At 66.9% G+C, this 14,735-nt stretch overlaps 1 protein-coding gene across 3 annotated transcripts in view; it reads left to right on the forward strand.

Moving 5' to 3' along the window:
- NAV1 (neuron navigator 1) overlaps positions 1-14,735 on the forward strand; it is a 57,624-nt gene that overhangs the window by 5,260 nt on the left and 37,629 nt on the right. The window contains exons 2-4 of one of the 3 annotated variants that reach the window (XM_082778516.1): positions 2,417-2,957; positions 3,222-3,289; positions 5,819-6,637. In XM_082778516.1, the coding sequence (XP_082634642.1) occupies positions 2,443-2,957; positions 3,222-3,289; positions 5,819-6,637 (1,402 nt within the window). In that variant the 5' untranslated portion in view covers positions 2,417-2,442. The remainder of the gene's footprint in view (positions 1-2,416; positions 2,958-3,221; positions 3,290-5,818; positions 6,638-14,735) is intronic. The other 2 variants (XM_082778517.1, XM_082778518.1) reach the window with 2 other exon arrangements.

Genomic DNA, 14,735 nt, shown 5'->3' on the forward strand with positions numbered 1-14,735 from the left:
CCGGCACAGCTGCGAGGGGGCTGAGACGCCCGCGTGCCCCACAACGTGTGCGAAGCGAGGGACGGGAAACGGGGCTGAGCCTCGGGGCCCGTGTGCTCATCGCTGCCTGCCCGGACCGCAGGTGTGAGGTGTGCTTTGACTCTGCTCCAAGCGAGCAGCTCAAGCCCCGAGCACAACAGATGCCTCTTGGAGCGAGGTGCCTTCGGGGATGTGCAGCTTCCCGTTTGTCCTGGGATGAAGGACACGGCTCGGCCAGTTTCTTTTTGCGCATCCCGACCCGCCTGAGATTTCGGGTGCTCCATCCCTGCCTGGGGGGGACAAATCCCAATGCGGGGCTGAGCCCGCGGTGCTGGCGGCTCCTTGTCGTTAGGAGAAAGTCCTTTCCCTTCTCAATTTTGCTAATTTGCTAATTGCAAAGGAGCTGACCTTGATCTAGGTCAGGCTGTGACCCGCTTAGCCGGGCAGCGTGGCCGCGGGAGGAGCGGGGGCGCACGGAGGGGACCGGCCCCATGGGATGGGGGGCTCAGCGTCCCCAAAAGGCCCTGCCCGGGCGGCTGGAAACTGCCAGAGGGCAGCTGGTAATTTGTTTGGAGTAAAAAAAAAGTGCTGGATCTCCTAGGGGTGACTTTAATTTGTGCTTCCTAAGAAAATAATGGGAGGTTGCGGCAGGCTGCTTCCTGGGGCAGAGGGGCCACATCCAGCCCTCCCCATCCCCAGGGGAGCTCCAGACCAGGGTGACGCCTGGAAGGGGTCCCCGTGGTTAGCCGGGCCAAGTGATGGGTGCCCTCCCCACCCCGAGGCCTGGGTGATGGGAGGGGACAGCTCCAAAGCCCTCCTGACCCTTTTATGGGGTCACTGCTTGCCCCTATAAAACCTCGGAGCTTGTGAGAACAGGAGGAGGACTGATTTTTTGTGGCAAACGCGGCAGCTTTGGCTTCGGCTGCAGAAATGGCCTCGTGCTGCCCTCCCAGCAGGCTCCGAGGACAGAGGTGGAAGCCGTGTCCACGTGAGGGGAATCCAGCTGGAGCGAACAGATCAAAAAAATCCATAAAAAATGGTCACAGCTCCGGTGCTGAATGCCCTGAGAGGAGCGTGCCAGGCTCCGGAGCAGGGCTGCGAGCTGCTGATGCACAGGGGTGTCGGTGATGATAAGACCAGCACAAATCCAGGGGATCTTTTTGCCTCTGATTGGATAAAGAGGAGCTCAGGGAAATTACGGTGCTGGGACCGGCTCTGCTGGCTGGGGGAAAATTGGCAAAGCTGGGAGAAAATTGCCAAAAAATTGAACGGGGCCGGTGGCTCAGCCACTCCTGTAGGGCTGCCTTGTGCCACCCAGGGTGGAGAGCTGCTGGATCCAGCCCCGGGCAGGGAAGATCGACCCCACCAGCACTACAAAAGGCATTTTGGAAAAGGCTGGGTGCTGGGTGCTGGGCTGGGAGCAGGGCACGGCCGGCCCCGAGCCGCAGCGATGCCATCGGCGGGGCCAGGGCTGGACCTCGCGGGCAGATCCAGGGCCGTGTCGGAGACGGCGCGACTGCCAAAATGTCTGCAGGCAGCCCTCACGCTCCGGGGAAAGCCCGGCTCAGCCTTGAAAGGCAGCCAGGCTGCGGGCCGGGCTGGAACAGAGCGCCCTGTGTGTGTGTGTGTGTGTGCACGGAGAGCGGCCCCGGCGGCTCGCACCCAGCGCCCAGCGCGGCGCCCGCACAAAGCCCCTCTTGTTTGAGCTGCCCCGGCCCAAAACGCAGCCCTGGCGGGGGGCAAGCAGCACCCGGGTGCCCTCCTCGGCATCTCCCCGCCTTTCCAGAGATGTTCCCAATCTCTCCATCCCTGCAAAAAAAAAAAAAAAAAAAATAGATGTATTATTTATTTATATATTTGCTAATTTTTCCCTGGAGAGCTGCAGCGCAGAGGGGTGCCCAGGACCCGCGGGGGTGTCGGGGCTGGGGAGGGCAGGAACGGGGCTTGGACACTGCAAGGAGCAGCTGTGGGGTGGTTCCTGTGGGCACGTGTGTGGGGGTCCATCGTGGTGCCATGTGGCCAGGTCCATGGCCAGGGGATCGGGGTGGCGGAGCTGGCCCCTGTGCCAGCTGGAAGGTGGCCTTGGGTGCCCACGAGGTGGTCTTGGGTGCCCACGAGGTGGTTTTGGGTGGCCGGAGGGTGGTCCTGGGTGGCTGGGAGGTCACCGTGGATGTCTGGGAGGTGGCCTCCAGTGGTTTGGGGGCTCAGGAGATGTTTTTTTGGGTGGCCAAGAGGGGGACCCCTCCCTGCGGGGCCTGCGCCCGTGCGGCCTCACTGCAGGGCCCCACCATAGGGACCTGGGGACACAGGGACAGGTGTCCCTGGCGGGATGGGGACACGGGGAGGGGACATCACCCACACCATACCTCACCCCCTTCCTCCTCCTCTCCCTCCGCAGCGCCTCGCCAGAGCCTCCTCGCCGGGATGAACGGGACGGCCAACCTCACCCCGGGCGGCCGCGGCCACTACGGCTCCGCCATCCCGGTGCCGCGCTCCGTGCCCCCCGGCAAGCTGCCCGCTGCGGCCCCCCCGGCCCGACACAGCACCCCGGGGCCCCCCGCCTCCCACCAAGCCTCGTCCCCACGGCTGGCCTCCGGCCCCAAAAGCCTTAAACCTAAACCCAGAATTGCAACCAGCCATGAGCCAGCCGGGGAGCCCAGCCCTGGCGTCCCCCCCCGTGGGGGGCAGAGACCCCCGGTGCCCCCCGGGAAGGGGCTGGAGGTGGGCAAGGGGGTGGTGGGCAGCCTGCGGGGACCCGGGGGTCGCCGTCCCCTGAGCTGCTCCGTGCGGGGGCTGGGGGGGACCCCTGAGGTGGAGGACGCCCCCCCCGCCGGCTCGCAGAGCAGGGTGCCCGTTTTTGGGTCGGGGGCCATCAGTTTCTCCTCGGCCTCCCCCCACAGCCGGCCCGTGACGGCCACCGTGGCGCCCTTCCAGTACCGGTGAGTGCCCGGGGACGGGGGCACGGGGATGGGGGGGCTGCGGGGAAACCTCACTGGGATGGTGGGGTTGGGGCTGGGTGAGTGGGGGCTGGGGGCTTTCCCCTGGGTTGGGGTGCACCCATGGGAGCCTGAGGGACGGTGTGGGGCGGGCTCGGTAAAACCGAAGGGGATGTGACACCCTGGGGACCCCCGCCACCATGGGGCCGGTGTCCCCAGGGTCCCCGGAGAGCCCCAGGCTGTCCCCTAACCCCGCTCTGTCCCCAGGCTGCAGGGGGACAGGGAGGAGCAGGCCACGTCCCCGTGTGACACCGACCCCAAACCCGGAGCCTTGAGTGAGTCTGTGGGGTGGGTTTCCTTGGGGGGTGTGTGGGGGAGAGGTCCTGTGTGCCCCCTGCCCGGGGGCTGGCCTGGGACTTGTGGGGGGCGATGCTGGGTGCCCCCCGCTCCCCTTCTGCTTGTGTGGGGGCTGGGGGGGGGGGACGGGGACACACCGGGGCCATCGCCTGCGTTATTAATGCCTCGTGCGGGGCCTCCGGGAGCAGCTGGCGGCGGCTGGGAGCGGGGCCGGATGAAATGCACGTGCGGATGTGGGGCCAGGGCTCTGCCGAGCACAGGAGCATCCCGAAACCTCCGCACGGAGCGAGCGAGGGGGAGAGGGAGAAGGATGGAGGGAGGAGGGAACCGCGCAGGGGGGGCCCAGGGGCTGAGGCTGCGGGGCCAGGCTGGTGGGCGCGGGGCAAGCGCGGGGTGCCCGGTGGCTTCGTGGCAGCAAGGATCGGGGCAGAAAGCACAAGCGAGGAGAGGAGCAGGGGGTGGGGGGGACCGGGGGGACCCTTCCCCAGTCCCCCCCAGCTGCTGGAGCCGCGTCCATCCCTGTGGGGCTGCCGTGGGGCAGGGGCTCCCCCCGAGAGCGCAGAGCCCCTCTTCCCCTTGCCAAGCAGCCGGGTGCCCCCAGCCTCGTCCCCGCCGCCCACCTCCCCCGTTTTTTCGGTGTGGCCGTCCCCTCCCGAGGCCCTGCTGCCTCTTGGCTCGCTCTCCTCTTTCTAGTTTTCCACCCAGCTCCAGGAATGACCCCATTTCCGAGGAGGCGGCCGAGAGCCAGAGCGCAGCCGGGGAGGACGGAGCGGGGGGGGGAAGGCCCTGGCACCGGCGGCTCCCGGCGCCGCCAACCTCCCACCGGCACCGCGGGGCTGCCGGGAGGGGATTTAACACCCGGAGCGTCCCCAGCTGCCGGTGACACCCCCGGGAGCGGATTTGGGGACAAACCCACACCCTCCGTGCTCACCACGGCGTTTGGCAATGAACCGTTCGCCACCGGGCGCCGGCTGCGCTTTGGCTTTTTTTTTGGCTTTTGGGGCGAGCAGGACACGAGCCCCTTTATTTTTTTATTTATTTTTTATTTTTTTTGGGGTGGGGGTGGCTGAGCCCAGACACGAGGTCCCCCCCCGCCCAGCTGCCCCGGTGCTTTTGGGGTGGGTTTTTGGGGGGTGGCCATGCGGCGGGGATGCATGGGGTGGGGATGGGGATGGGGATGGGGATGGGGATGGGGATGGGGATGGGGATGGGGATGGGGATGGGGTTGGGGATGCTCGGGGGATGTGTGGGAAGGGGGCAGGCGCCTCGGGAGCCGCTTTGGCTGATCCGAGCCGACAGAAGTCGGTCAGAGCCGCGGCGCCCGCTCCCGGCACGGTTTTGCAGGGGGGGCTCCGTGCCCCCTGCGTGTCCCCGCTGCCTTTTGGGGCCCCAGCGGCTCCAGCAGCAGGGCGCGGGGAGGCCGCCGCCTCACCCACCCTCAAAACCCACCCAAACTCCCCCAATTTACCCCCCCCACAGGCCCTACAGCAGCCGCTGGGGCTCGGCAGAGGCCGTACCACCCCAAAACCTCCCTGCAGCGCTGGGGACGACCCATCCCATCCCAGCAACGTTATTTTGGGGCGCAAACCACCCATTCTGGCATTCCTTCTTCCCCACTCATCCAGGCCATCCCGGGACCCCCTGACACCGACCCCCAAACCCCCCTTGGGGGGTGACGGCGGTGCCCGCGTTGGGGGTGACCCCCCCCAGGGCCTCGCCCCCCGTTCTCTCCCCTCGCCCTGAGGCGCTGGGTGCCGGCGGTTGCCATGGCACCGCGTGAGGTCACGGCGCAGGCTTCATTCCCCCCTCCCCGGGGACGGGTAATTAATGCCAAATGAGGCTCCGCAGCCCCCGCTCCCCCTGCCCCTCACCCCCCTTGGACCCCCAGCCCCCCCCTTGGCGGTGCCCCCCCTGCCTCTGGGAACCACCCCGGGCCCTCGCAGCGCCCGTTTTGGGCTGGGAACGGGGAAATTCGGCTCCTTCAGGGCCTCACCCTCGCCCCCCCCCCTTCCCCGTGCGCGCTCCCGACGGGGCGAGGAGCCGCGGGGGCGCGCGGGCGGCTCCTGAGGGCGGATTCCCTCCTCCCCCCCCCCGCAGCACCCATGGGTGCCCCCCCCACACCTCCCCTCCACCCCTGCGCGCGCCCCCGCGCCCCCCCCTCCCACCCGCGGGCGCGCGCGCCGCGCGGCCCCGCCCCCTGCCCGCGCCCAGGCGGTGGCGGAGGCGGCTGCGGGCGGGCCCTTTTTGTTCGGCCCCGCTCATTCCCTTGGTTCGCAGCGCCCCGCCGCCGGCGGAGCGGCGCGGTAGGGCGGCTCCTCTCCCGTTTTTTCCCCCCCCCCCCCGTTCCGCTCCGTTCCGTTCCTCCCCGTTCAGCCCCGCCCCGGTTTTGGGGCGGCAGCTGAGGGCGCTCCTCAATCTCTCTCTCTCTCTCTTTCTCTCTCCCCTCCCTTCTCCTTCTCCTCCTCCTCCTCCTCCTCCTCCCTTTCTCCGCGTCCACCGTGCCGCAGCAGCAGCAGCAGCAGCAGCAGCAGCCGGGTTAAATGGTGGCAGCGCGGGGATGCTGGGGACAAACCTCAAGAGCCTCCCCGACGTGGAGCTGGGCGACGAGGGGACAGCGGAGCTGCGAGGCTACCGCCGGGGGCCCGACGGCGGCTCCGTGATGCCCAAACGGGCCAAAGCGGCGGCGACGGTGACGACGCCGGCGACGCCGACGACGCCAACGGCGGGGCCGCGGGGAGCCGAGCTGCGGGTGTTCAAGGCGAGCAGCGCCGAGGGGCGGCTGCCGGGCTCCAACCTGCGCAAGCAGAAGTCCCTCACCAACCTGGCCTTCCTCACCGACGCCGAGAAGAAGCGGCAGCTCTACGAGCCCCGCTGGAGCGACGACATGGCCAAGGCGGCGGCCACGGTGGCGACGAGCGGCCGCGGCGGTGGCGGCGGTGGCGGTGGTGGTGGTGGCGGTGGTCCCCGTGCCCGTGAGGCGTCCACCATGTCGCGCAGCCTGTCCCGCTCCGAGCACTCGCTGCTGCCGCCGCGCCCCGCCGGCCCCGCCAAGCCGCCGGCCAGCGGCAAGCCCAGCCGCATCCCCCGGGGGCCCTACGCGGAGGTGAAGCCCCTCAGCAAGGCCCCCGAGGCGGGTGGAGGCGGTGGCGGCGGTGGTGGAGGCGGTGGTGGCGGTGGCGGAGGTGGCAAGTGCGACGACGAGCTGCTGGGCGGCAAGGGGCCCGCGGCGGCGGGCGCCGAGGAGAAGCCGTACCTGAAGGTGGACCCCGAGCTGGTGGTGACGGTGCTGGGAGACCTGGAGCAGCTCCTCTTCAGCCAGATGTTGGGTGAGTGCGGCCCCCGCGGCGGTGCCCCCCTGCCTTGCTTCCGTCCTTCCTCGCCTTCACGCCCCCGCTGCTCCTCGCACCCCGAGGTGGTCACCGGGGGGGGGGGGGATGCGGGGCTGGGAGGGTTCAGCCGTGGCTTTTGTGGGGTTAAGGAATGGAAATTCGGCTCCTGGCAGGCTCTGGGGTCTTCTCCCCGTGGCTCGGCCATCAGCGGTGAAGCCAGGCAGCGTGGGGTGGCCGCATGCCTTCAGGTGGGCACCCACCGCTTTGGGGTGCCCCAGTGTGTTTTTGGCCACAGCCCAGTTTTAAATCAGCCCCGAGGTTGCCCTCCCAGCACCGCTGCCCCATCCTAGGGGCTGACCTTGGGGACAGCACGCGTGGGGAGCCCCAGCCCTGGTGCTGCTTTGTGCCCCCCACCCCCTAGGACGCTGCTGCAGGGTGTGCGTGAGCCGCTGGCAGCCCCCGGCTTCCTTGCTTGATGTGTTTGATCTCCCAGCCTGGGAAAGAGCTCTGCATGGTCGAGAGCTCGTCACCGGCGTGGTATCACGTGAGGTTTTTTCATCCGAGCAGAGCAGCCAACGCTTCGGGTCGGAGCTGGGGCTCGCCGCCCCTCCGCCGGCTGCTCTGGCTCCGGGTGCAGGCGTGCCCGGCCCTCGCGCTCCCGTCGTGGCCGCTGCTGGCGGGGGGGACGTGGGCTGATCTCTCAGCAGGGCGAGGCGGCGTCCCCACCCGCCGGCTTTCTCTCCCCCGTGGCTGTACCATGGAGGATTTGTAGCTGGGAAGAGCTCGGCTCGGTGCGGCGAGCCGGCGTGCAGAAACAGCAACGAGCTGCGTGCGGCCATGACGAGGCTGCTCGCCCGAGCCAGCTGGGTTTGGAGCTGTGGCGTTCGGTGGGGGCCCTGGCGTGTCGAGTGTCTTCTCCCTTGGAGCCCTCGGGGTGTCACAGCCCCTGCTGTGGCACAGGGCTCTGGCACACGTGTGCTGCATGCAGCCCCCATGCCGATGTCCCCTGCCCGCTCCCTTTCATGGCAGGGGGCTGCCCCGGCTGCCAAAATGTCCTGTGGCCACTGCCCGCTGGCCCAGGGCTTGCTGGGGCCGTGCCAGTGGCTCGTGGAAAGCCACGGAGTGAGGCCAAGGCGGGGCAGGCAGATGGCAGAGATGGGATGCACGAGGCCGGTCTGCTGCTGGGGTCCCGTGGTGGTCCCATGGTGGTCCTTTGGTGGTCCCGTGGTGGTCCTGCCGCAGGGCTGGTAAACGCTGGGGTAAATCTAGGTCCCACTGGGGCAGAGAACACGGGAGGATTGCAGGAGGATTGGTGACGAGCAGGTCTCCACCCGCTGGTGTTTGAGTGCCCTGGGGGATCTCGGGGTCCCTCTTGTAGTGCCCTGCTCTTAGGGGGGTTCCTCAGCACCTCCAGGAAAAAATCCCGCAGCTTCCCTGAGGGCGCAGGGCTGGCCTGTGGAGGAAGGGCTCCTCGTGCACCAGGTGAGGAAGTTTGGGGGTGGTTCCCAGCCTCGGTCCATGGTGGGACTGGTTTTAATGGTGCTGAGCATCCCTCGGGCGGTGCTTGCCATCTGAAGGCTCGGCCAGTTGTGTGGTGAGGGCCCTGCACTGCCAAATCTGCCTCGTGCCACCCCCTGCTCTGCGTGGTTGCTGAAATAGGTCATCCGTCAGCGTGCACGGACCCTGCAGCGGGGAGGGCTGCTTCTCCACCCCCAGGTGGGCAGCGTTTGGGGCTGGCGGGCCAGGAGCTTGACATCTTCCCTCCTGGGGGGGCTCGGGCTGAGCTTCTTGCCTTGGTGGGAGCTGTGCCGCTGAATCGTGGCTGTTTAAGCCATCCACCAGTGACCCGGCCCGTCCTTGGCAGCCCGAGGGGTGGGCACGGTGACAGGAGCTGGGGACGTGCCAGCGGCGTGCCGGTGGTTGCTCCATCGCCTCCTACGTGCCGGTGGTGGACCCGTGGCTGGGGGTGCGTGAGCCCGGGCACGCGCCGAGCTTCTGGCCCCGACCCCTCGGCTTGTCTGCTGCTGCGATCCGGGCGGGCGAAGCCCCCTCCAGCTCCTTCTTGCAGACCGACCCCTGGTGGGGGGCACAAACCCAGGCGGGACAGGACCCCCCCCCGGCTCAGAGCAGGCTGTGAGGGCCGGCGGGCGAGGCCAGGAGAGGGGCTCAGCGGCTCCCAGAGGTGCTGGGCTTGCAGAGGAGGCTTCTCCGCTCTGCGGGGCTCCTTTGGCAGCCAGAGCCGTCAGCCTGAGCCATTTTGCTGCGCCTGCCGGAGCGCCTCGGAGAAGACCCAAGGAGCTTGGTTTGTCCTGGAAGAAAGGCGTGGGAGCCGCGGTGATTTCCCAGCCCTGCAGATCCCGCCTGAGCCGCTGACCTGTGCCGAGGAGCCGGCGCTGCCGCTGACGAACCGGAGCTCCCTGCTCCACCGAGCGCGGCGGCTCGCGGAGCCTTTCTGCATCCGTGGTTTCCACACCTGACTTCTCATCTCCATTTCACGTCCCTCCTGCCAGAAGCACTCATCGGCCTCCGCTGAGGTGCAGCGCCGGCCAACAACACGATTTATTTAGCCGTGGCCAAGCGCTGCCTCTCCTTTGGTTGCTGCAGATGTGTCAGCTGTTTGATGGCACCCGCGCCTTTGGAGAGCCGGCGGAGATGGAACCGCGCTCGGAGACGAGCGGCCTGCGTAAGATGGAAGAGGTCACCGGGACACAGCAACCACATGTGCTTTGTAGAGGCTATTTCTAACGGCCAAATTACACGTTTCATCCCGAGCAGAGGCCGAGTCTTCTCATCAAAGCCGAGCGCTAGCTGGCTTTGCTAATTACACCAGTGCCCGGCCACAGGAGGATGGGCACGGAGGGAGCGTGGCCAGCTCAGGGCACACAGCGGGTGGGTGAGAGCACACGGGGGGCTGTGGCTGAGCTCCCCCTGGGTTGCAGGGACCCCGCGTGGTTGCTGCCCTTACCTAGAGGTCCCCGAAGCAGCTCCAGGATCCTGCAGCTGCTTTCTGCAGCCATTTCCTTGGCCATCTCGTGCTGCGTGTGGTGCCTCTTAAGTGGCTCCTAATGGGCATAAGTACCCAAATGGCCGCTGCTGCGTGGGCTGGAGCCCAGACGGACGCGTGCGATCCCCGGGGGAGCGGCGTTCCCCGAAGGCTGGGCTGGAGGAGCCTTTGTAGCCCTGCCAGGCTCTGCAGGGGCCGGTGCAGCTGGAATAGATCTTGGTCCCACAGCCCCTGGGAGGTGGGAGGTGGGGGGGCTCGTGTCCGACACATCCCCTGCGAGCGCGTTCAGGTGGAGGGGGTCTCACCGCGGCGACCCTTCCCACGGAGATCCCCTGCTGGCCAGGCTCATGGTGTGGGATTCCTCAGCCCCACAGCTCTCCTCGCTGATTAATTAAGCACTAATGGGCGCGTTGCAGCGCTGTGCAGCACCAGCCCGGCTCGCTGGCTGGGGAACAGCGGGAGGTCAGAGAGCAAGTGGCTCTTCACAGCCCCGGGAGTGGGTTATTGCCTCGTAAAGCACCGCCGCCGTTCTCAGCCCGCTCTGACACTAACGTTGTGCCTCTCTCGGTGCCCCGGCAGGACAGCGCCCGTGTGATGAGGTTGTTTAGGGGGGAATTGATTTTCCTTCTGCCTGCAGAACCCAACCCCTGTGTTTGGGGAGGGTGAGGAGAAAGGAGGGGACCTGCGCCGTCGTGTTGCTGCCTCCGCTCGCGTCCCCCGCCCTGCTGTAAGAAATAAATGGATCCGGATTTATCTGTCAAGGTTTCCCGTGGAAAAGTAGCTGAGCAAGGACGAGAAGGCAGAACTATTGGAAATATGTTCGTGAAACAAATTCTTCCCCTAAGGAACTCAAAAAATGCTGTTCACGTGGGGCTGTGGCCAGCTGTATTTTGCCCCCAGATCTGACATTTCCTCACGGGAAATCCGTGGATGAGTGCAGGGCTTTACACGGTTCCTCCACTGGGTTGGTGTGAGGGACCAACGGGCACCTGGCATCCACCGGCAGGCTCTCCATCCCAGAAGGGCCATTTGGGGTCTGTAGGAGGGATGTGACCACACTGGGACCTGGGCCATGTCCCCTCGAGGCCTTGCGGTGGCTGGTGGCTGCTGGCACCGTTTGCTGGGTGCTGCCAGGTGCGGGTGCTGTGCTTCCAGCTGGGTGGCCTCGGGGAGCCAAAACCAGCCCTGCCTCCTCCTGTAGAGCCCCCTCCCGGTGTCCCCAGCTTCGTGTCACTGCCCTGGCTTTGGGGTCTTGCTCTGCAGCACTCGGCTGTGCCGACAGCACGAGTCCCCTCACCTCCGCCCGCTTCCATCTCTCGATGTGACCCGCTCTGTGCTTTCAGGCGTAGCTCCACATCTCGTGGTGCCAGCAAACAATTTCCCTGGTCCTCCCCTGCCCGCGGTCTTGGCTGGTGCTTGTGCCTGCTGCCCGGGCGGGGGGATTGGTGCCAGGTCCACGAGGAGCCAGAGCGCGCGCGCCCTCGGCGGCGAGCAACCCGCCAGGGACGGCCGTCTGTGTGTGTGTGCCGGGCTGAGCCGTGGTCCCGCTGGACACAGGGGCTTTTTTGGGGGGGCTGCGAGCCCCAGTTGTGGTCACACCGCTCGCCTGGCTCTGTGGCATCCTCCGAATTGTTCCCTTGTCCCACCTGCAGCCTGCTTTGTGGCACTGCGTGTGTGGCACCGGGTGATGCGAGCGCACGGTGACAGTGCTGGCCCCGGGGCGTGCAGCTCCTGGGGCAGGTGGCAGCTGCCCTGAGGGTGCCTCTAACGGGGTCGTGGGCGATCGGATACGGCCCCGTTCTGCCCCCATCCCTCTCCTGCAATCTCACGTCCTCCTCCGGCACGCGGAGCGCTCTCCTGGGGGAGCGCGGGGAGGGCAGAGCGCAGAGCCTGGGGGAGGTGGGGGGCTCGGGGACCCCGCTGCCGGCCGGGAGAAGGGGAGAAGGGGAGCGGGGCTTCCCCACGCTGCTGCATTGCAGCTCCCAGCCGGGAGCGGAGCGCGGAGGGGAGCTGGGAAGGCAGGGGATGCTGCATTGCAGGGCTGAGATTAGAAGCTGTGCGAATGGAGATGTGCCGGTGGCAGAGCGGGTGTGACACCGGCGAGCGGCGCCCGGCACGCCCTCGGATTCGCTCGCCCTTCCTCTGATCTGCTTCTCCCACATTTTGTGGCGCTCCGGCGTTGCTTCCATCCCTCGCCGCTGCTGTTTGTCTCGTTCCAAGCATTTGTTACGGATCCAGGAGGAGGGCTGGGATTCACCTCCCCCTGGAAGGAGCCGCTGGAAGCGGGGCAGGGCAGCGGGCGCAGCGCGGCGGGGCAAGGATCTCCTCCCGGCTCCTCGGAGCTGCCCTGCAGCAGGGAGCTGGCAGCGTGGGCAGAGCAGGGGCTGCAGCAGTGCCCGGTGCCTGCAGCAGTGCCCGGGGAGACGTGGGCGAGTCCCCAGTGCCCGCGACTCCTTCCTTTGCCTTCGGCACCACGCGAGCGCGCCCGGCAGCTGCGACAGCGCCGGGTTTCCCTCTCCTACCTGGCGTAGGCACCGGGGATGCTTTACTCATCCCATGTCCCTCTTTGGTTTCGTGTCAGTCTCTCTGGCTCATCCCACCTCGCCGGGAGGTGAGTGCTTTTCAGCCCTCCCGGCAGCCAGCACGCCCGCGAGGGTCCGTCCCGAAGCTTTCCCACAGCATCGCCGGGTTTGTGGGAAATGCAGGGCTTCATTTCTGGAGGTGTGAAGGCAGAGCTGCCGTCACCTCCAGCTTCTCCCACGCTGCCTCACCCAGTGGCAGCGCAAAGGAGCGAAGGTGGCGGTGTTTGTGGTGCTGGTGGGGAGCTGGAGAGGAGGAGGGAGCTTCAGGAGGGGGCCAGGATTCGGCTTTCGGGCTGGAGCTGGAGGTCGGCGCGTGGCGGCGCGCTCCCGGAGCCACGGTTCCTTCAGAGGGCTGCAAGCCAGGGCTGGGCTCCTCACCGTGGGCTGGGGAGGGTGGGCGCTGGGGTGCTCAGAGCTCTGGCCCTGTCGGAGGCCGTGGGCCTCCCCGCGTGGCCCAGGAGGATGAGGAGAGCAGCGCCACGGGTGCTTTTGCTGGGCTCTTTGTGCAGGACCCGACGGCAGCACTGCCCCCGGGCGCTCCGGCTTCACGGAGCAGCAGCGAACAACGTTCAGAGCAGCGCCTCAGGTACAGCCCCGCTGCCGGCTATTTATAGACGTGCGAGCTTGCAGCCTCGCAGAGGGCTGAGAATAACTCCCTGATTAGACACTTCTCACAATCACACGCCTGCTGCCCATGCGCCTCGTCGCCTTCCCGGACTCCCCGCACGCTGCTGTGGGTACGCCTTGGGCCCGTGCCAGCCCAGAGGAGTTTGGCCCTGCTGGTTTTTGTTTTTTTTTTTCTTTTTAATGAAGCCCTCGGGCTGGGAGCGTTAGAGGCTGTCGGGGTGTTTCCAGTTTGTTTCCAGTTCGTTTTCTCTCCCGGCGTTGTGTTTCCAAGTGGATGCAAACGCGGGGAGGAGGAACAGGTAGAGGGTGATGGGCGCCGGTGGCCGTGGGGCTGCAGCTCCCCGAGGCGAGCAGAAAAATCCTGCCAGGTGTTGGCTGGGGCGAGCGAGCCCCTTCCTGGCTGGTTCCTGGGGCCGGGGGGATGCGCTCGGCCTCGTGGCCGCCTGCTCCCACCTCTAGAGGCTTCTCCAGCTCGGGTGGATCCGAAGCCGTGGCTGCCTTTCTGCAGCCGCCCGGCCCACAGCCTCCCCATTTCCACCCCACCAAATCAGCGACTGGGAGAAAACCCCAAAGTCCAGCTTCTTCCCCATCTGAGTGGGGGACAGAGAGCAGGACCACGTGCTGGAAACCTCACCGCTAACCTCGGTGAGAGCAGGAAAAGGCGTGTGCCCGTTCCCGGGGAGGTGGCCCCGCTCCAGCTCCGGCCCCCCTGGGCTTTGTGCAGCTGCAGCCCGAGAGCTCAGCACCGCTCGGCTCGCGGCCGCTGGCACTCGCACGCTCGCTTCCTGCCCCGGCCTCCCGCTGCGAGGGGCTCGGGGACGGTGAGGCCGAAGGCAGCCGGTGCTGGGAGGCAGCGGGGATGGGCTGGGACTTCCCTGCTGCTGCTGGGGGGAAGGAGGCCGCTTCCCTGCGCTCCTCGCCCGCGCGGAGCCTCCCGGGGTGGTGTAAAACCCCAAATCCTCAGCTCCTGCAGGGAGCCGGAGCTGGGCAGGGATGGTGGGGGCTTGGTGCCGGTGTGCCAGGACCCGGTGGTGGCATTTAATATGCACGCAGACTTGGCGTGGGGTTTTAAAATCCTGCTGGGCCTGGAGGACACGTTGTAGGGCGCGTTGTGCGATGGTGGCGGAGGGGAAGCACCCGCATTTGCCTGGCGCCCAGACGCAGACCTGGAGCCTTCGTGCGCCTGGGGCTGTGCACAGCTGGGGGCTCACAGCTCAGCCGCCCTTCTGTCTTTTGGCAAATTCCTTTGTCGTAGCTCACTGGGGTGATCTGAGGCTGGCTGCATCATTTTCTCTACATCCTTTCCAGCTGAGGAGTGCGGTTGCTGCGAGGGGCTGAAGGCTGCTGCGGCTCTCGGACACCTGGAGGCCAGCAGCGTCTCGGCCCCGAGGGGAACAGCAAAACCCAGACCAAAACCCGGGGCTGCTGGCTTCCACCTGAGGGACCAGAACGTCCCCCAGTAGATTTGGGGATGGGGGAGGCACAGAGTCTGCGTCCTGCAGTGCTCCAGGCTGAAGGCAGCAGCTGGGGACTGGCTTACCAGCAGAGCACAACCCTTCCTTGAGGGCAGGAGCATCTGGCAGAGGGCAGGCGCCAGGGCAGCACCTCCAGCCAGCTCCTTTCCATTTTTTTTTTTTTTTCATGCCTGGGCCCTTTTTGCTGCTCTTTCGCCAAGCAGCGTCCCGGTGCTGCTGCAGCTCGAGCTCTGACATCCATCACCCGGCCGCGGTCTGCGGGGCGCTCAGCAATTCGCTGCTATTTTCAGTGAGTTTTCCAAGTCGAGATTATTGGCTCGTGGGCATCTGTTCCCAGATGGAGAACATGTGGCCGGTTCCTGCGAAGGGAAGGGAACGGCCCCGCTCGTAAAGCAGCGTGGGGGATG

Source organism: Aythya marila, assembly GCF_965140915.1.
Source record: "Aythya marila genome assembly, chromosome: 24".
NCBI lineage: Eukaryota > Metazoa > Chordata > Aves > Anseriformes > Anatidae > Aythya > Aythya marila.